At 43.8% G+C, this 21242-nt stretch overlaps 1 protein-coding gene across 4 annotated transcripts in view; it reads right to left on the reverse strand.

Annotated features, from left to right (window-relative positions):
- Positions 1-4649: 4649 nt before the first annotated feature.
- The window catches only part of Thrb (thyroid hormone receptor beta), a 366489-nt gene continuing 349896 nt past the window's right edge, over positions 4650-21242 (reverse strand). For all 4 annotated transcript variants that reach the window (XM_026405351.2, XM_026405356.2, XM_026405343.2 and 1 more), the window contains exons 8-10: positions 13010-13156; positions 7050-7308; positions 4650-4944 (exon numbers count right to left, since the gene is read on the reverse strand). In XM_026405351.2, the coding sequence (XP_026261136.1) occupies positions 4703-4944; positions 7050-7308; positions 13010-13156 (648 nt within the window). In that variant the 3' untranslated portion in view covers positions 4650-4702. The remainder of the gene's footprint in view (positions 4945-7049; positions 7309-13009; positions 13157-21242) is intronic.

Below are 21242 nucleotides of genomic sequence, written 5' to 3' on the forward strand. Positions count from 1 at the left end.
CGGGAAAGTACGTCCATTATAAGCTTTTTCTTTTTTTTTTCTTTTTCTCTTTTTTAGAATTTAAGCTTATGAGTTTATCTACGCCCACTATATTCATAATTACAATTTAATATTTGCATACAAAAGCTATGTAAAAATCCATTTTTCCCAAATATACAAATTTTCTTTTTGGATAGCTTAAAACATTTTGATCACAGATTTCAACAGAGTTTTAGGCTGAGAAAAATATTACCAATCTAGCAATATCACTTAACACTGTTTGCAAAACACACATCTTCCAATGGCTGTTCTTTTCTATTCTGTAGCATTTTTCTGATTATCAGGGCATGAAAACATTATGGGGGGAAAGTGTTTTCTCTGAAGAAGGCATGGTGGAGAACTCATTTGGATCTGTGATGAAATTAAAGATTTTAAGTTCATATGGAAGGAAAGAAAAGTGGGGTGAAGTCCTGTGAGTGCATTCATGCCCTGATAATTGCCGTATCAACAATACACGTGTTAAAAAGTCGTCTTTTGTCTTACATTGTGCTCCATATGTACATGAGTATTATCTGCATCCTGAGGAGGACAGATTTATATTTGATTGTCTTGTGCATAAGGTGGGTCAGCTTTAACTGTGCAACAGAAAGCCACAAACAGCGTTATTACCTGCACGATATTGCTCTTGAAGGCGGCATTAATTAATGTGGAAACACACTAGAAATGCACACTTTTTGCATTTGCAAACATTTATACAGCACAGTAAAAATTCTGTGATAAGGCCAAACCTTTTTTTTCCCCTTGTTTTTTTTTTTTCTGTGTGTATGTTTTTTAACTTTTTTTTTTTTTTTTAAAGATTAAAGTAAAATGTTTCAATTGTAAAAAATACACACCGGGCAAATCCTTACCTGGATAATAAATATCTACATCACAGTACAATAAAATTTCTTCTCTATAAAATTTAAATATGGATTATAGTCTATCACTATGAAAGAAACACTAGGCTAATATTTCCATATTATTAAAATAACAGGAAAAATTACGAGCTTATTTTAGAACCTGATGCCGTCGTGGTTGGAAAGGGCAAAGAGATTCAAATGTGTCATTGCTCTCCTTTGGAGGAGGAGCTGTGGCTTGGTTATTCACTTAAACATTAAGTTCTTGAAAAAGGTTTAGCCTTACAAATGCTGGCTACATTTCAAAAACCATAAGACCGATTTCATAATTTATGACTCATGCAGCAAAAGGTCAATATGACACGAATAGGTTAGAGTTCCATAGAATAAAAATGTATCACTGACAAGGACATGCTTTGGGGGTGCTCAGCAGTTCCGTGGAGGCTGTCTGGGGGCTTAGTGTCGAGGAGGGGCCGAGGCTGTACACCTGTTCACGGAGGAGCAACGGGGAATGGGTTGCTGGAGCCGAGCTGGGCCTGGCAGCCCTCTGGGTGATTGCACTGCAGGCTGAGGTGTCCCTCGGGGCCCAAGTGAGGGGACATCGCTGGGCTGAGCATCAACACGTCAAGCGCATCATTGAGGACTGAGGCTTGTTCGACTATTGAAAAGCTCTGAGGCGGCACGTCGTGTTTTGAGCAGAATCATAAAGGAGGAAAGCTCTTTACCTTCCCCCCCCCCCCCCCCGACTGTTTCTGGAAGGACTACATGTCTGAATTGAAGAGCAAAGTACACTTGAGGGTTACAAACACACATGCGCACGCACACAACCCTCACGATCGCATACAGACACACGAGCGTGCCCTGCGCACCTGTGCCTATGTGTCCCTAACTGTGAGCGACTTTCAGGTAGGAATCCCCGCAGTGTGGGTGTGTCCTGCTCTCCTGGAATGTCTCCCCACGGTTGGGGGGCAGGGGTGAAGGCCATTTCCATTAGGTCCATTCTTGATTTGAAAGTCCAGACAATGTAAGGAGAAAAACGTTTAAAAAAAAAAAAAAAAGAAAAGAAAATGTAAGAAATCCCCAGCAAATTCCTCCCAGTAGAGCTTTTTGAGATGGAGTTTTGAGATGCACTAAGTATCTCCGTCAGTTTCAGAAGGAGTGAGTTTAGTTGCTCTGACCGCCACAGTCATGATCCTTTGAATCCTTAAATCTTCTTCCCTCAACTTGAAGTACTGTGAGCTGTCCTACTTAGTGTGAAGTATTCAGCCTTCACCAGGGCTGCTAGACCAGGGGTTTGCCTGTGTAAGGCAGTCATTTAAGGAGTGGGAGATCTAATATTTTCTCTGCTCAGGGCTAGCTGGATCGCTACCATTGAACAACACCCAATCAGAGTTAATCCCCAAAGCCTTCTGTTATAGCTTGATAGCAGGGTCTGCACTGCCCTTAGCATCTGGGTATCTGATGTCCTGGGCATTCTGTCAAGCAACACGAGGAAACATTCTCTGGAAACCCTGATGCCCTAGAATCCACGAGCCTGTCTAGTAGCTCACCTGCTTGCCTTCTCTGGGTGCTTTTGGAAAGAAAACTTGCCCCACACAGATAAACTTCTGTGTTACTCTGGAGCTAGAGGTGGTGGTTCATTTTGCAGAGAGTTTCCAAGGGGGAGCCAACAGAGGGAGTTGAGATGTTGGCAAGGCAAATGTGTAAGGAGACTGGCTAGAGGCTGCTTAGAAAACCCCAAATCCAAACCAACCATCTATATAGATAATATTAAGGCAGGTAGTCTGCCTAACAACTTCATGCTTATATTTTAATCTCTTCACCCGCTTCCTATATCTGATTAACAAGTACTGTAGTGATAGTCTTTTCCCAGAAGCCAATGTAATTGCTTTAGCACATCAAACATACAATTCCCCCTCCCCTCACATTATTTCCAGTCCTGCTGGGGATTTTCAGTGCTGTTTCTTTTCTTCAAGACCATCCTGTCTTCCTCTAAATCCTTGGCTAGCATTGTGCAAATTCCAAATACACATCTCTTAACTGCTAATGGGCCACACTTGTTTGTCTAATGAAGCTTGAAATTTGATTATAAAAGAAACCATTCAAAGAACCTTATTCCACCCTCACCCCCTGAAATTCATACCATATGGAAGGTGAGGATTTAGGACATCATGTCTTATTTACCAGATAAGAAAACCAAGAACTAAGGTCCAGAAACCACCCGCTGACAGAGCACAAACCAGAACTCGGGCACCCTGACTTCTAGGCTGGTTTGGCTCCACCAAACCTAAAGAAAATGAGTCCACTTGGTTTTCACAGTGACTATCATTCCTTTGTTTTTAGGTAAATCTCATGGATATGGCTTATTTTCCCCAATATTTCCAGGATAAGGCAGTAAAAGGCAGGCAAAGGAAGTTTATATCTACTATGCCAGTGAAGAATGAGATACATTCAATTGCATGGGTACATTCTTTGCCCATTTTCTGATGCTGAAGTGATGAGGTGTCACCGTTTCTTTTCTGGGCACATCTACTCCATGACGGTCATTGGAGAGGGAGGTTGGGTGGGGAAGGTGACAGTGTTCTGGCATGTGACCCTCAGGGGTTTTTCTGCTGAATATCTGTCAGAATAGTGCTATAAAGGGGCTAGGACCAGTCTTGTGTAGGGAGAGTTGAGTGATTTAGTGCCTCAGAGTCAGTGGGAATATTTGTGAATAAAGAAAATCTCTTGAGGACGTGGGACCCGAAGGAAACGTTCCCAAGTCACCAGCACATGAATACTAGATTTCCTTCAACTTGGAATTCAACAGCACTAATCTCTCCTTGGAATTCTCCAAACCAGACTCAAATTTCAGCTTGTTTATCTCGCCTTGATTAGAAGACTTGATCCATAGGGGAAATCTGTTAACTCGGCAAAGATGCAGCCAGGATAAATAACTTGAGCAGCTCGGGAGATGGCAGGCCAGATGCCATTGAAACATGACGACACCCTATAAACAGGTTTGACTTCTGTGGGAATGTTCTGTGACCCTCAGCTCTAGAGAAGTCTTCCTACCACGAGGTAATCGTACGTGAAGTTTTGGAAACTGCGGAGTCACTAACATTGGTGAAGATTTCCAATTCCTTTGGGCTCGCTCAAGAAAATTATTCTCCCTGGGGCCTCAATCAGCCAGATACCTGCTATCTTTTGAGTCATACTCCTGTATAACTTGAAATTAAATCACAAGGTCACAAAAATGATGAAGGGACAGCTGATTTTGTTAGGACACCAGTATTCCTGTACAGTCCAAGTTATGCAGGAAGAGAGTGCTGAAAAGGGCATGCTCTCGAATAGATGAAAATTTGATGCTTTCCCTAAAAAGCTGAAAGCCACATCTAACCAAAGGTGGTTTGTGCTCTGCTACCTTGAGCCCTGCAAAAATCAGAATTGGATCACGATGGCGGCATTATCTCGGTTTTAAGGCTTCTTTACTCTTCTGCAGTGCCATTTGGCTAGCTTGAGTCTCTGACAAGGGACGGGTGGGAGCTGGTGATGGCCAGGTGCTGGTGAAGTGATGATTGTCCCCCCCTCCCCCCCTCCCCTGCCTCCACAACTGTAAAACCTCCAAAGCATTCACATCGAAGGACCGGGGAACAAAATGCAATAGTTACAAGGACCCGCATTCAAGGGACAGTTTCATCCATGTCTCTGCTGAGGACGACCTCCCTTCCCCCCAGACGATCGATCCCTCCCAACAAGAAACAAAGAAACGAACAAAAGAGCTAGGCAATGGAATGAAATGACACCCAGTAGTGCTGTAGGAATATATGAGAACAAATCCAGTCCGTCTAATCCTCGAACACTTCCAAGAACAGAGGCGGGAAGAGTTCCGTGGGACACTCCACCTTCATGTGCAGGAAGCGGCTGGCATGGCAGGCTCCGATCATGCGCAGGTCTGTCACCTTCATCAGGAGTTTTGGCCAGAAGTGGGTCACGTGGTGTTTTCGGTAATTGATATAGTGTTCAAAGGCCAGCAGGAAACTATCTTGGTATTTCTCTATTCTCTCAACGCAGGCGAGCCCTGGGCGATCTGAGGGGAAGGAAGAACGAGGTTATCAGTTTGGGGGGGAGAGAAAGGTTATGGGGGTTGAACCTAGGGATGCTTTATCTCTGAGCTGCATCCGTAGCACAATTTGTTTTCTGAGACAGGGTCTTGCTAAGTGGCCCATGCCACCCTTGAACTTGAAGTCCTTCTGCTTGAGTCTCCCCAGTTGCTGGGATTGATGGCATATGCACCACTGCCCCCCAGCGAATACTTCAGAGGTGGGAAGAGGTGGCTTCTAGTCCTGTAGTGAGAGGTGGGCAGATTGGGGTCTTTTCAGCTCCAAGGAGGGAGCCTGGATGCAGCATGAATTCCATGGCACTAGGGACCAAGTGACAAGGGAGCGGCAGCACTCTGTTTAGATGAATACCTCTAGCCTAGACAAATCGCCTCCTTGGATGTGAAAGGTGATGCCTCCCTCCTAGGGCAATGATGCAGCGGACCATTGCATAATGAGGGAAACAATTCTGAGTCTCCCCTGGCTGCCTGCAGGAGTGGAGAGGACTAGCACAAACATGTCGGGGTAGGGAAGAGATCTGAGACTGGGGACATGGCTGAGGCCGGAAGACTGCTGTCTTCCTGTCTAGTAAGAAAGTCTCTTGGATATAAAGAAACATCATCCCGAATTTTAAGTTGTTTGAGGCCACAATAAGCCACACCTTTCCTTCTTGTATTCAGTAGTCCTCCCCCTTATCCATGGGGCCGGGGATATTCAAAGATTTCCAGTGGATACCTGAAACTACGGATAGAACCAACACACCTCATATTTATGACAGTTTATATATAAAATTTGGTACTATCCATAGTTTCTAAAATTGTGTACAATTAGAATTTTACACATATATAAAATATATCCCTCAGTACTCAGGAGGGTGGGGAATTGGTTCCAAGACCTTGCAGATACTTATATCTGAGGAAATTCAAGTCCTTCATTATAAAATGGTATAGTATTTGCTCATACACTACGTACATCCTGTTGTATACTTTAAATCATCTCCAGATTACTTATAATACCAAAGGCAATGTAAATACTATGTAGATAGTTTTTTTTACACTGTGTTACTTAGGGAACAATGCCAAGAAAAAAGCCTGTGTGTATTCAGATGCAATCCCACACCCCCCAAATATTTTCCATGTGTGGTTGGTTGAATCCTTACATATAGAACTGAGGATAAAGAGGGCTGGCTGTACTGTTTTTTTTTTTTTCCCCTTTGCATCGGAATACATTTCAGATATGTTACCCATATATTCAGCCATTGATGTAATACGCATTTCTCAAATGCTAAAACCTAGCCTAGGTGCCTTGTCTTCAAAAGAGGAACAGTTCAGATGGAGGCACTGTCAAGCAGGTAGTTAGAGTGCAAAGGGGCAGGTACTAAAGCAGTGCTCGCTCATGTATTCTGCAAATTCAGAGGATGAATCTGAAACCACCTTCTATTTAAAGATTAGCTTCCCTTAAGTAACATGATGTGTTCTGTATTTATTTATTATGACATGGTCCCTGAAGAAAAAGCTGTTGGCATTATTCATTGCTCTTCATCCCTGGGAGCAAATTTTGATACTCTCATATGATTTCCACACACACAGCTTAACAAAGAATGATCTAGTCCCTCTTATCCATGTCCGCGTACATGGAAATGGGAGGAGGCAGGATAGGTAATGTCTGCTGGAAGTGGTCAATTCATAGTCGGTCGGTCTCTGTGGTACTGAGGACTGAATCCAGGGCTCCTTAACCACTAAGCCCCACCCTCAGTTCTTTTTATTTTGAGATGGGGCCTGTGATAAATTGCTGAGGCTGGCCTTGAACTTGGGATTTTCCTGCCTCAGCTTCTTGAGCTGCCGGTGTTACAGCTGTGCACCACCATGCCTGGCTGATAGTCTTTATTACCTCTTTTTTTTTTTTTTTTTTTTTTTTTCCCTTCCTACTATCCTGGGGAATTCCAAAAAGCATCAGATACCTGATGCCTTCATTCAGTTCCCAGCCTATTGGCAAACCCCTAATTGAAGGGGGATTGAAGACTCATTTGTGATTTGAATTGGCACCAGACACATAAAACTCCTTTTATACCCAAGACAAATCTAAGCACACTCACCTGAGGACATTAACAGGACGGCCTGAAGGAGGGCTACTTCGGTGTCATCCAGGTTGAAAGATGACAGAGACATGCCCAGGTCAAAGATGGCATCTGACACCACCCCAAGACCCCCGTTTTTCAGCTGGCCCCGTGTCACTGCCATTTCCCCATTCAGGGTTAGAGTCTCACTCTCTGGGTCATAGCGCACTGCAGCGCGAAGGGACATGATCTCCATGCAGCAGCCTTTGAGGAGGATTATCTGGTCTTCACATGGCAGCTGAAAAGAAGCAGCCCACATCAGCAAAGGACAAAAGGAAAATGCCAGTCAAAGCCATATGTCCATGTGTGTCCTAAAAGCAATAGGAATGATCTCTGTCATCGACACTCATCCAGCATTTTTGGAGCCCCTGGTTCTCCCCACCACCCCTCTACGTGGCAGCAGACTTTCAACAACTCTTCTTCATGGTCCAGGTTAGCTGTAATCTTCAACTTTAACCTCAGTAGTTTGCATTTCTTTTATGACAGATATAAATTTCCAACTGGCATTAGTCATGTATAAATCCCATAGTTTGTGGATTGTTTTATGTTTTTACTGGATATCTGCCTGAGAGCAGGGTTTATGCTAAACTTACCAATTTTTCTACTTTTTTTTTTTTTTAATGCCCTCCAGTTCTGATACTTAGCAGTTGACTCTACTGTTCAGTTTGCAACAGCTTCTCTTTATTTTTTGAAGCACGTTGGCTCCTTGAGTCTCTTAAAAAGCCCAGAACTAGGAGGGCTATTGACAGATGCTACTCAAGAAGCCCAGAGAGAGAAAAGCTTTGTCCTTCCCAGTGAGTCGAGGAGGGCAGAGGTGAGAACAGAATTCAGACGTGTTGGCTCCTAAGGTTATGTTCTTCTCAACAGCTCAGATACCAGAGTTGCTCAGCACACCGGATCTTTCTGCCAGTATTGTGATTTTTGTTTTAAGCTCATGTGTCTACCCCTTTAATTAGGATTTATGATAATGGGATAACATGAACAACGTACTTTATAAAATAACCAGCAAAATAATGGAAATTTATTTTGTGCTTGGGGAGTTTAAATGCCATTATCAAACTCATTTGAAAGGCTCTTAATGTGTTTTTGATGAATTGGGCATCATGCTAAGATTTACATGCATTCTTATTTAATTTTCCAAGTAATACATTGGGGTAGATATTCTAAATCCAGTTTTATTTACACATGGGAAAACTTGGGCACAGAAAGGGTGAGTGATATGGTAGGGGTCACGTGAACGTCTAGCTCTGACAGAACCCAATGCCAAGGGCGGGGTGATGAGAACACTCAAATATCATGGATGTGATTGTACAAACTATGAGTATGTAAGTCACAATAATATTTTCCTCACATAATATTTACCTCTTAAAGCTCCTTATGAATTCTTTCTGGGAAATGCTCTTGGCAACACTTACTTGACTAGTGCAATTTCGGTTTTTATATGGGAGTGGACATAATGCTATTGAATTATGTTTAAGATGCTGGGTGTTACATATTTTGCACTAGCTTAGCCTAGTCACCTTACCATTTAATTTAAATAGCTTAGCTTTTTATATAGACCAAAAGTCATTTAATATTTGATTCTGGGGTTCATATGTATGAAATTTTTACATGAATTCTTTTCTTCCACCTATTTTTAAGAAACCACTGATTTGCTTTTGTTTGGGTTCTGACTTATATTCATTAATTATATCCTTTAACTCATGGCCCAAGGTGTGGTAGGAAGTGGGAAGCCCAAGCTTGGGTGGACCCTATACTGGTGAGAGGAGAGGGGCCAACTTAAACACCTGTTTCCCATTTCAGCCCCATCCGGATCACATGTGGACTTGTTGGGTGTAGATTCCTGACTGCACCTCCGAGTTTCTCCATTTCACCCAAATTCCCAAGTAATGCTTACACTGCAGGTTTGTGGATCCCACTGAGACCCTCTGGCCTAGAACAGCACTGAGAAATTACTAATCAGATCAAAATACTTGTTTTTTTTTTAAACCTGTGACAAAGTATGCAAATTTGGGCAGACCCCACCTTTGAAGTCAAATTGTCTTATCAAGTTTTCTTTATAAAACCTACTAACTCTTGATGACTAGTTCAAATTGAAATGAAAGCTGAATCAGTATTTGCAAGGGATCATCACTGGTTTAAAAACGCATCTTTTCGGGGTGTGTAGAACCTGGTGACATTTGTTGTAATATATGGGCAAATCATCTCTCAGATACCTGGCACAGTGCTTCAGTGTGAGAAGGCTCCAACATGGGCTGTCAGGCAGAGGCACCGGATACGCCCCCAGGGTCTTCTGTCTGCTCCGTGGAGCAACGCTCAGGTCAATTGGCAAAGATGACGGCATGCTCTCAGGGGGTTCTTACATGTTGTTTTGGCAGTTCCGCTAGCAATGATTTTTTAGGTATCTGGAAGCCCCGGCTGTCACTCCAGCCTTGTTTAGTGGGTTGACAGGATGTTAGCCAAATAATCGCCAGGCACACAGTTTGAACTGCAGAGGCAGCAAACTGCAAGAAACCCCTGGCTCCAAAACAGCCTGGGATCTCCATCCCATTCTGTGAGTAGTGCAGAGCCCTGTAGAGCTTCCCTTGGATTTCAAATAGTATGAGAAAGGGTGAAAGGTGCCGAGGAGACACCCCCCCCTCCAGCACTAGAAGTACATGTGTTTGTGCTTGTTTGTGAAGTATAGACTACAAATGATCAGGGTTGAGAGGGAGATGGAATTGTGACAGTGAAGCAGCCTTAAACTTGCAAGGAAAGCTTGGCGAGAAAAGTTCTCCACAACCCCATGCTTGGAAATTTCCACGTTGAGCCCACGTCCGTACCATGGACACCAGGGCCCAGTAATGCTTGTTTCTGGGGTTGGAGAAGGCTTCTTTAAGTGAAATCTCTCTTCAGTGGTTGGTTTTCAGGAGGTTTCCATTTGTTACAAAACGTTGCTGGTAGGCATTAGAAGGGCGCTTGCCATGTGACAGGCAGGCTGGCTTGAACTCTCAAACTCCACTGCGTTCCTCTTCAGCCACCAAGGGCTGGGGTTCAAGGGACACAGCCAGAGAAAGGCCCAGGTAGACAAAAATCAAAGATGACATTGAGCTGGTGAGAGAGAGGGGGAAGCAAGCCTGTCTGCAGACATGCAGGGGCATGCTTTCTCACTCCATTGCTACCTGGGAACACAGATGAGGGGCCTCAAAAGGGATCTCTGTTTGCCTTGGTCCTTAGATTCCATGGATGCACCCTGAGGAATTCATGATAGGAGCAGGGCATAGTTACCAAAATATTCACTGAAGTGTATTTTTATGAGTGAAAATTTGTAGATGAGCCACAGAGCCAGGGATAAAAATAACTTCATTTTTTTGAATACCATTTGGCCATTAAAAATCGTTTTGTGCAAGGACACTCGTATGTCCTACCACTGACAGTGAAATCGGGTGCAATGGGTGCTGGGAACGCTGTGTTCCTTGGTCTTAGTGCTCATTATGGGGATGAATTCATGAGCTGCACCCTTAGGACAGGTGCACACCACTCTTTAAGGTTAGAAGTGGTTTAGTAAAAAGAACATTATTGCATAAATTAATAACACATTTCACATATATGTAATACACACAAATAAAAAAATGCTCCAAAATGATGTCAGTTTTACCAAGAATTTTTACGTTTATTATGTTGCATAAATCTGCAATGAAGATGTGCTGTTTCAAAAACTTTTAAAAATTTTCTTGGCACTAAACCACAGGTGGTTTACCACTAGGCCACATCCCCAGCCCTTTTTTATATTTTTTTAGAGAGGGCCTTGCTGAGTTGCTAAGGGTCTTGCAAAATTGCTGGCTTTGAATTTGTGATACTCCTGCTGGGGATTACAGGTGGGCGCCACCATACCCAGAGAATATGGGCTATTTTTATAACATGCTCCAAAATGGTCATAAATACTAATTCTAAAGAGATGTCATAAGGCACAGGAAGTTCCATAGCAAATACCCTAGTGCTATGGCCTAAATGATTATCCCTCCAAAATTCCTCTGTTGCATCTTGTCCCTGATGTGATGGCACAGGAGGTGGGCCTTTGGATAGTACCAAGGTTCTGAGGGCAGGTTAGAGCCTTAATGAATGGGATTTGTGTTTTCATAAAAGAGACACCAGAGAGCTCCCCGGTCCCTTCTGCCACACAAGGATGTAGCAAGAAAACAGCAGTGGATGAACAGATAAGCCAGGTCCCCACCAGACACTAGATCTTCTGGTGCCTTGACCTGGGACTTCTCAGTCTTCTCAGCTGCTTAAGTTAACCAGCCTATTGGTATTTTGTTATAGTAGCCTGAATTGACTAAGATGCCTCATCCCCACCACAGTCAAGTGGGGGGTCAGAGGGAGACAGGTACTCCCGCACTCACTCTGTACCTTACCCCCAGACCTAACTGACAATGTCCTAAAGTCCACTGCCCAAACCTTGTGGGTATGCCTTCTGTAGAGGCTCGGAAATGAGCAATGAGAAGTATCCCCATCAATGTCTGTGGTTGCTCCAATTGTAGCTCCCATTATTGCAAACTCAAGGCCACAATGGAGCTGGAAGCCAAGGTAGCATGGGGTCATTCTAGGTGAGGAAATGCTTCTCCCAAGACCACAATCTCTCATCATTCAAGTAGCTTTCAGAAGAGACACATAGCCATGTGTGAGCCTTTGTGAGTATCATCTTTCTGGGTCCCCTTGAAAGCGTGAAGAGCCTTAGATTGGCACCTAATGGAGTTTTGCAAAAGGAAGAGTTCTCCAGAAAACAGAATCAGTCCCACTTGATTCAAAAAGGGCAGTTACAGGGAGGGTGGAAATGTCACTGCAGTATTATAGGCAGCTAAAATGTTTTTAAACATTTCTGAGTTGTTGAGGGACCTTATTTTATTTATTTGTATGTGGTGCTGAGAATCAAACCCAGTGTGTTAACTGGGCAAGCGCTCTACCACTGAGCCACAACCCCAGCCCTAGGCAGCTTTAAGGAAAGCTTATGATCCAGGAACTGTCCAAGAACTTTATATTATCCTATTTAAATCTCCCAATAGTTCTAAGATAGATGCCATTACAATGTCAATTTTAAAGACGAGATAACTGAAGTTTGAAGACATTAAATAATGTGTTTTTTTTTTTTTTGGTACCAGGAACTGAACCGAGGGGTGTTGAGCCACATCTTCAGACCCTTTTTTGTTTAGAGATGGCCTTACTAAGTTTCTGAGGCTGGCTTTGAACTTGCGCTCCTCCTGCCTCAGCCTCTTCGGCTGCTGGGATTACGGGTATGTGCCATGGATTCATGCCCATGCAGCCGACTGCAGAGCCCACGTCCTCGGTCACTGAATGACAGGGCTTGCTAAAGTTAGGGAAGAAATACCTCCAAGGAAATGTCTCTGAGCTCGTCAGGGTTCCCTGAATATGGGGCAGGAAGGTGAACTTAGAGGAAAAGAGGGAAGATCGAAGGGAGATATGGAGAGCCTTGTTTGACTTTAATTCTTAAGTAACCATTATGCAGCCATCATGCTGGGATAAGTTGTTCAAAGAATATAGACCTATGTCCCAATCCTGGTACTGCTTTTGGATAAGTTCAATTCATCTCTTTGATCTTATTTTGATCCCTCTGTAAAATGCGGTTAATAGAACCTATCCTGCAGATCTGTCATAAACATTGGATTTATGTTGGCAAATTTGAGTTCGGTCACTGGGATTTTATTTGTCTGTACCTGGAGCCAGGTCCACAGAAGGGTCTTGGTGACCCTCACATGGACAAGCTGAGACTAGAGAAGGTGGGGGAAACAATGGAACAGGGTGCATTTGTACTTTGTACTGACATGTCTTTCATATGACTAAGCTCGGCTAATTTTAATATTAAACTCTAAACAATACCCAGTGTTCCTGGAAATTGATGGAACTATGAAGAAAAATAATGCAAAAGAAAACAATGTCCTCACCTCACAAAACATAGGCAACTTTTTGGCAAAATCCACCACTCTGGTGATTGCTGGTGTGATGATTTTTGTAAAATGGCTGAAGGCTTCCAAGTCCACCTTCCCACCTTCTGGGGCATTGACTATTGGTGCTTGTCCAATATCTTCCGGCTGAGGAGGAGAAACAAGAAAGATTTAAAGGACAAAGCTGAAGGGAGATAGAATTTCCTGTAGTTCCTGTGTGGCAGAAGAGCTCTTCTGAAATGACTTGTTGCTGTATTTTCTGATTTTCGTCTCGTTTATTAACAAACTGTAGCGTTCTCCCATCGGTTGTCTTGGAACAAAGATATGTCTTGGTCATTGCCTTAATCAGCCATCAGTGATAATGTTCTCAGGATGGTTGCTAGAGAGAGGGAGAGGGAGGGAGGGAGGGACTGCTGAGCCAGTGCCCCGATTCACTGCATGATGAATTCCAGAGATGAAGTGTTCCCAAGGTTCAGCCTAGGAGCTCAGGTGGGCAGGCTCTTCAGATGATGGGGCAGAAAAGAATGAGCTAGTAGGAAAAAGAAAGAAGGAGGCAGAGGAGACAGGCACTTGGGGTCTGTTTTTGCCTGCACAAAAGGTGCATACCTAAGTCCCTGGGATGGTGTTTTTAGAGCGTTGCACATTCTGTGTGTGTGTGTGTGTGTGTGTGTGTGTGTAGGGGGGGAGGTGGGCACAGTGGGGCAGGGATGCAGCCATATGATAGGCTGGCTATTTCCTAGCAATGGTGCCCTGTTGATTAACTAGATTCACTCTTGCTTCTGACCCACGCTCCTTCCTCTCAGTGGTCCGGAATCTAGTATGAGGTGGTATCCTGCCAAGCACTGAGAGGGGCCATCTCTAGGCTGCCTGTAGGGAGGGAACCCAGTTGTGCGCACCTTAGGGCAGTGGGGCCAATTTGTCATTCAGTATCCCTAGGGCATTTTTCTGCTATTTACTTGAGGCTTTCCACTCCAAGGGTGGTACAGCTGCATGGGTGTCTCCTGGAGATACTCTTTAGGCCCCTCTCCAGACTCAATGGTACAGAATCAGTATTTTAGTCAGGACTCCCCTGTTCCCTGCCAACCTCCCTCAGGTGACTTGTGCACATGTTCCATGGGAATATTCTAGCTCTTCATTCTGCATTCTGTGTCTTCCCTCACTCTCTCTCTCACAGTCACCCTTTTTCCTATGGGAACAACCTTCCCCACTGTCCTTTCTTGTCTTTGTGATCCTAATAACCACAATCTGTGGACTAGACTTGAGGCAGCCCCCGCTGCACTGCCCTATCTCAGGCGGTCCTCACCCAAGCCCTGATTTGCAGATGAGCACAGCAGGGCTCAGGCAGGGTAAGGTGAGCCCTGGTGGCCCTGACACCAGGCAGCAGCCTTTCCAGGATCCCTCACCTGCCCACCCGTCTGCAAGGCTCTTCCCCCTACGCTCCACTACCAGGAAACAGATGTGTTACTCTTCAGGCTGCCTTTGCCCACCTCTCCACCTGTTCTTCAGGAAGTTTTGAATGTCGCCAAAGAGATCACAGATCTTTGGCCTACCTGATGGTGGCCACCTTTGCCTAAAGCCACACTTCATAGTCCAGAGTACGCAGGGTAGAGGGTGGGCAGGAACAGACTCTAGAGTGAGTTGAGCAGAACCTAAGCCCTCGCTTACAGAGTAGTGACAGTACTGCCCATGCCAAGGCCTGCACCAGGCACTGACCCACAAACTTCACCAGAACCACCAGACTTTTGAGACCCTCCCCCAGTGTTGGTGACTCTGTCGGGCAGGGGTAGACTGAGAATCTGCATTTCTAAGTGTCCTGGACATGCTGATGCCACAGGTTGGGACTGTACTCTGAGAGCAAGGGCTTGGGGGCAACCCAGTCCAGCGCAGAGTAACCTAGTTACCATATTTCCTCCCACCTGTCTTCTGTTGCCACTCACATGTAGCTTTCAGCAGTAGAAAAGCAGTAGATGAGTCTGTTGCCAAGTGCCAAGGTCAGTGGCAACCCAGGCCCTGCAGGTGGGTGGGGTGGGGCTGTGCCCATCTCAGGATTTTGATACAGGCTGTATCACAGCACATTTGCATGGCTTGCTTTTATCTAGTAGGTTCTCCTGTTTTCTTTTTTTTTTAAATTTATATGTTATGCTATTGTTTGGTGCCTGTGAGTGGATAAAACCTGGTTTCTGTGGCGTTTTAGTGGTAATGGTTATGTTCTGGGGCAGCTGTTAGCATGGAATGTCCACAGAGGGCCTGCTTTGTGGCCTTTCTGAAGACAGAATGGGTGCAATGATCACCTGGAAAGCTCCCATCTCTCTCCTCCTCCTCAGATGGAGCTGAGGGAAAAGGTACATGCATTCCTCTTCTGAGAGCCTCTGTTTGGTGCTTTCTTCAGACCTGACTGCTCTAAGACCTTCTCATTGTGAAAATGAAGCTCCTATGTTACAAGTCTGTTATGGAGCTCAATTGATTAAATTGGGCAGGCATTTGAAAAGGTAGGGAGTGTTATAAAACTTCAGAATATATTTTATATAGGTAGGAATATTCTTAGAAATAAAAATACTTCATATAATATGGTTTGGGCCTCTCTGGATCCATCTCCTCACTGAATACTGATAGACGTAATCTGATTGCTCTGAAAGGAGAAATTTGGTCTCTTTTGAAATGATGCTAGTGTTAATGACTCCTGTTCAATCTGTGGGTACATAGTGTATTTGAATCACTAACAATGGCCCCTCCAAAGATTTGGGAAAAAAGGACTGAAATTATGCAAAGAAATGTAGCAACTTTAATTAAATCTATGAACACATGAGAGGTTCATTTTATTTTTTGTAAAAATATATCAGAGTAGAAGAAAAAGCAACTTTGAAGTCTCTGCATATTAAATGGCAAATACAATCGCTAGAATAAACTATATACAAGGCCAAAATCTTCTAGTGTATCATTAAGGTTTATCTCCATAATGGTTCTCAGATAGAAAAAATACATATTCTGTACATGGAATATATATATAAGTAATGTGTAAGTAAATAAAAAATTTATGAAAATCTACATATATAGGTACTTGATGAGTTAAATACAACCTTGTTTATGACTTCCACTAAGATTTTTCACCTACAAGGACAAAATGTGTTTTGACATCCGTTAGGTATCTTACTGTAGCTCATGCAGTGATACATAAGGCTATGAGATCCATTTGTCCACATATACAATATTGGATTTATGCTAGTTCAGGGACGGACAGGTCTCTGGGTTGCAGTGGACCTTTGGGAATGCCCGCTTTTGCCTCTGTGGGTCCAGCTACCTTGCTTGCATTTGGGTGGGTCCTTCCAACTCTCTCTGGCTTCTTGTCTGTCTTAAATGGACATACTGGACCAGCCAGCTGGCCTCACCCTGTCTCCCCACAACTTGCTTTATGCTTTCTCATTTCCCGGCTGCCTTCTCTCTAGACACTGCCTTTTTTTGAAAGTCCCACACATTTTTCAAGACCCTACTCAAATTCGGTCTCTTCCTAGACATCTTGCAAGATGATCTCAGTTCTCCCTCACCTGAGAGCACACATGGGAGTCCACATTTATTCCCCTCCCCATGCACTAGGCATTTATTACTATCACTTTTAATTGTAGGTGCATATCAAAGACAAACTTCTCAAAGGAGTTGGGAATAAGCCTTATGTATTTTTGCCTATTATGTACAAGGCATCGGTCCAAATGGTGGAGGACAGATGCTTATTATTTAATGGAATGAATAAATGTGTCAATGTTTATTTAGACAATATTTATGAACAAGTACTATGGGCCAGGTCTAGATCTAGATGATGAGATTTCAACAATGCAGCATCAAGGAACTTGTATCCTGAGGAAGACGGGTAATAGATAAGAAAAATACATTCACCAATAAATTTCAGTCTGTGATAAGACCAGAAGTGACAGGGTATTGTCAAGGACCCTTTGAAAAGCAATGTGCAAGCTTTGACTTGCAGAATGTCAAAGGCCTGGGGGAAGGACAATTAAGGGAAAAACCAGCACAGAAAGGAGGCTGAGATGGGTAGAGCCCAGTAATGACATGAGGCAGGGAGGAGTCCCATTATATTGGCCCATGGAGAGGACACAGGCTTATTCTAAATGCAAAGGGATGGCCACTGAAGGGGTGTAAACAGGAGAGAGGTGTGATATTTGTGGTTATTATGGTGTGTGTGTGCCAAAGGAAGATACTGGCAACACCCATAGGTTTGGTTGCAGTGGGGGACATAGTTTAAGATATGTCTCAGGGGCTAAAGATGCACAGAATGTGGAATAGGCAAGCCAAAGTGACTCTCTGGAGAGTAAGGATGGAGATAATTTTTTTTTTAATTTTTTTTTTATTTTTTTATTTTATTTTTTTTTTTAAGTACAAGTGTAGGCTTAGCACCTGGGTGGCTGATGTTATGTAAATCTCCACCTACTGGCTTCCTGTTGTGACTCTTTCATGACTATTGTTTGTGGTAAGCAGGAAATGCTGCTAGTTGGCTCTTGGCAGACTTCTTGGCTTGACCTGGCAGCTCTTTGTCACATGTAGAGTGGGATGGGATCTGAGTATTCACAGGGTATTGTCTTGCATGTTTGGAGGGCTGGATAGATTGTGATTAAGGTCCTGAGACTTGGGACATGACTAGTGGCTCCCGCTTTTCCAGGGAGGGAGAATGTACACCGTAACCACCTACGTGGCTGTTAACAATAGGCCAGGCACCATTTGACCTGTTATCTATTGCTTTTATGCCATCTGGAAGGCCACAGGGCAACTGAGTCTTACAGAAGTGAGATAACTGATTTAGAAGTTACAAAAGCAACAGAGGGGTCAAACTAAAGGTGTCCCTGCCCCAGGGAGGCCCAGAAGGGACACCTGGTGGAGAGACCAGCTTTCCCTTGCTGTCCGTCACTCAGAGATTTGAGAAAACTACAATATTACATGATTTCAATGCTTTTGGAAGCAGTTTTAAAACATGGCTTGTGCCAAAGTTCCCTCATGAGCCAAATACTCTAATTATTAATCAAAACTCAAATATAGATTTGAAACTCAGGTCAAACCACCTGTCTTTTTTTTTTTTCCTATCTGGTCCTAGAGTGAAAAAATGATGAAGTCGCTTCTTTTGGGGTCAAAGTTAACTTACTTTTCCAAATTAGTGAATCTTGTATCTTTTATGACAATATATAACTTTTAAACCCCTATATTACTATTATCATAATAGGCCTCTTCAAATATTTTTCTAAAACAAGATTGGACATCACATAGAAATTGATGAAATAATTTGTGGAACAGTGTTGAAAGCACCCAAGAGGTGGTGGTCAGGACTCCGCCATGCAGGAGGTACAAACCCTAGTGCATAAAAACCTACTGGGTCCCCAGACACCTTTCGGTACATGTATACCCTGTAACAAAGCCAACTCTCGGAAAGGATTCTTAACGTCCTTACAGGAATAATGAATGCACTGATCAAAAGGCGGCAATGTTCACTCTGAGCATAAACACTTAATTTTGTATGGAGTATGTAATAAATATGTCTGGGACCAGGGAAACGGTATGTTTAACTTAATTTTGAGTTCTGTTCTTCTATTACTGTGGTAACAAACACCAGCCCCTCATCCAGCTGTCATTGAATGGCTCTGTAGGCTGCTATCATCTGAGGATTTTTTTTTTTTTTGAACTCTTCTGGTGCCTGGGTTGGTTGGGAATCTTGCTTTACAAGTGGCCTCTGGGCATGGCTAGCTTGGGCATCCTCCCAGTGACCCAACCTTAGAAGCATCTCTTCTGCCCAAATGTGCCATTTAAAGGAATCATAGACCAGCCCAGGTTCAAGGAGGGAGAGAGATTCTCCCCATGGGGTGGGGGCGGGGGAGAGCAGGCTGTGTACAAAAGGAGGAGAGAATGTGATTGCAGCCCTTGGGGGTGGGAGTGAAAGGAACATGGTCCCCCAACCCGTAGGAGATGCAGGCACAGACTGTGATGGACTGCTAGAAATGATGGTATAGATCACTGGGTGAGTAAAGGAGTTTTCATGTCCCCCTGTGAGAATAAATGGCTTAGAGAAGCACTTATTTATATTCGGATCAAGAGGGACAATTTCTTGACCTGATCAAGGAGCCACAAAAAGATTTCATGTCTGCTTCATCAGAGAGGGAGACAGGTGGGGTAAGAGACTGCTTGGTAGACGGTATCCTCAACAAGACCCTCTTTGGCATGGATCATCTTAGGGCCCTGCCAGAAAGCTCAGGGCAAATCATGCTATGCTGTCCCTTTCTTGGTTATTTCTGCACACGATCAGACCCATGACTGGCAGAAGGCTCTAAATTAAGGGTACAGACTCAAGGCAGATTGTCCTGTCTTTGAAGAAACCATGGAGAGGTCTGATTATATGTTGGTTTACAGGTTTGTTTCTCAGCTTGCAGACATGGCTTGCATGTCACCTCCTCAGAGAGCCCTTTTCTGTTTAAGCACCCTACTTGGAGAAATGAAGTCCTCCCACTTCATTCATGAGCACTCTGTCCCATCTTACTGTCTTTGTACTCACCACTAGCATTTGTCTCCCTGAAATGGAATATAGCTGACATAATCACTTCCTGGCACACAGTAGCTGCTCAGTGACTTCCTTTAGTGACAACTGAGACTAGTGTCCATTTTCTTTTGAAAGTAAATAAAATTGTTAAATTACCCTTGGGAGAAAAGTTAAGAATTTGTCCCAAATTTTCTATCAAGCTTGGAATTCAGCTTGAATTCCATTATTGGCCACTACTTGAAGTCAGAATGTGGCTTTGGGCCTGAAAGTCTTTTTTTTTTTTGGGGGGGGGGAGGAGGGGCGGTGCTTAACCACTGAGCCACATCCCCAGCCCTTTTTTGCATTTTATAGAAGGACAGGGTCTCACTAAGTTGCTGAGGCTGAACTTTTGATCCTCCTCTCTCAGCCTCCCAAATTGCTGGAACTATAGGCATGTGCCACTGTGCCCAGCTTTTCTGAAAGTAGTTTCTAAATGTTCATTATGACTGACATGTTTGGGCAAAGGAGGGATTTAGGGGTATGGTTAGGCAGGACTCTATCTTGCTAGGCCCCCAATACATGGAGTGGGGATGCACGATGAAGGCATGATGAGGCTGCCCCTCCAAGGTGCTGTGTCTTGGGAGGCTTCTCAAGTTTGTGCAGGTGGGCCAGGGAGGAGCATGGCTCCTGGAGCCTGCTGTACCTGCCACCACCCCATACTAGCTATGGGAACGTGGACACATTTCTTAAACCTCTCTGCCTCTGTCCCCTCTTCTGTCAGTGGGGATGTCCTCTGTGTCTACCTGTAGGTTTGGTACAGGGAGTAAATGTATGCAATCCCTTAGAATAGTGCCTGGCATACAGTAAGGGTCATGTAAGGCTTTGCTAAATGTTGCTGTTAGTGGAAGCCATTAACAAAATACTGCCATCATCCTTTCATTACAGCCATGAAGGCCATGGTTTCTCAACAGGTGGATTATATGCAAGCTTTTTCTTTGCAAAAACTTACTATAAGGTCATTATGATTTTAAAAGCACTGTTGCATTAAAATGTTGAGGGGCAAGCCCAATGATGCCACTGTATCTGCTTGTTCAGATGGGCAGGCACTTGGATGTTCCCTAGAGATATGAACTCACAGGATATCTGATACCAGAGCTTGGCCTGGTGCTCAGACAGGGCTTCATATCATAGCTTAAGAACAGGATCAAGTCTCTGAGATGGTGAGTCCATCTAATGAGGTGGGCAGAGAGCTTGGACTTGGAGTCAGAAGTTCCTAGTGGCTTTTGGGCCCAGTTTGCATATCTTAAAAAAAAAAAAAATGGGGCTGGTGATCCCAGCTTAATGTCAAGCACTGTGAAGTCTAAATGAGCAGTGGGTGGGGAGAGCTTTCACAGCTGCCAGCTTTTAGAAAAACATTAAATGCCAATATTCAAGGGTCTAGAAAAGTCTGTTTTTTTTCCTACACACCTGCCTTCTGTCCCTACTTCCTTATTTTCATAGTCTTCCATTAATTTCTTTAAAAATTTTGACTTCTAGAGGGCTGAGAACGTAGCTTAGCAGTAGAGCACTTGCCCAGTGTGGACCTCGGGTTTGATCCCCAGCCCCCCAAAATAGATCAACATTTTTGACTGACATCATTTTTTTTCTTTGTGCGGACGATGGAACCCAGGATTTCATAGGCAAGTGCCCTATCACTGACATAAAAATATATTTGAGGGATGGAATTAA

The sequence above is a fragment of the Urocitellus parryii genome, chromosome 3 (assembly GCF_045843805.1).
Source record: "Urocitellus parryii isolate mUroPar1 chromosome 3, mUroPar1.hap1, whole genome shotgun sequence".
In the NCBI taxonomy this organism is placed as follows: domain Eukaryota; kingdom Metazoa; phylum Chordata; class Mammalia; order Rodentia; family Sciuridae; genus Urocitellus; species Urocitellus parryii.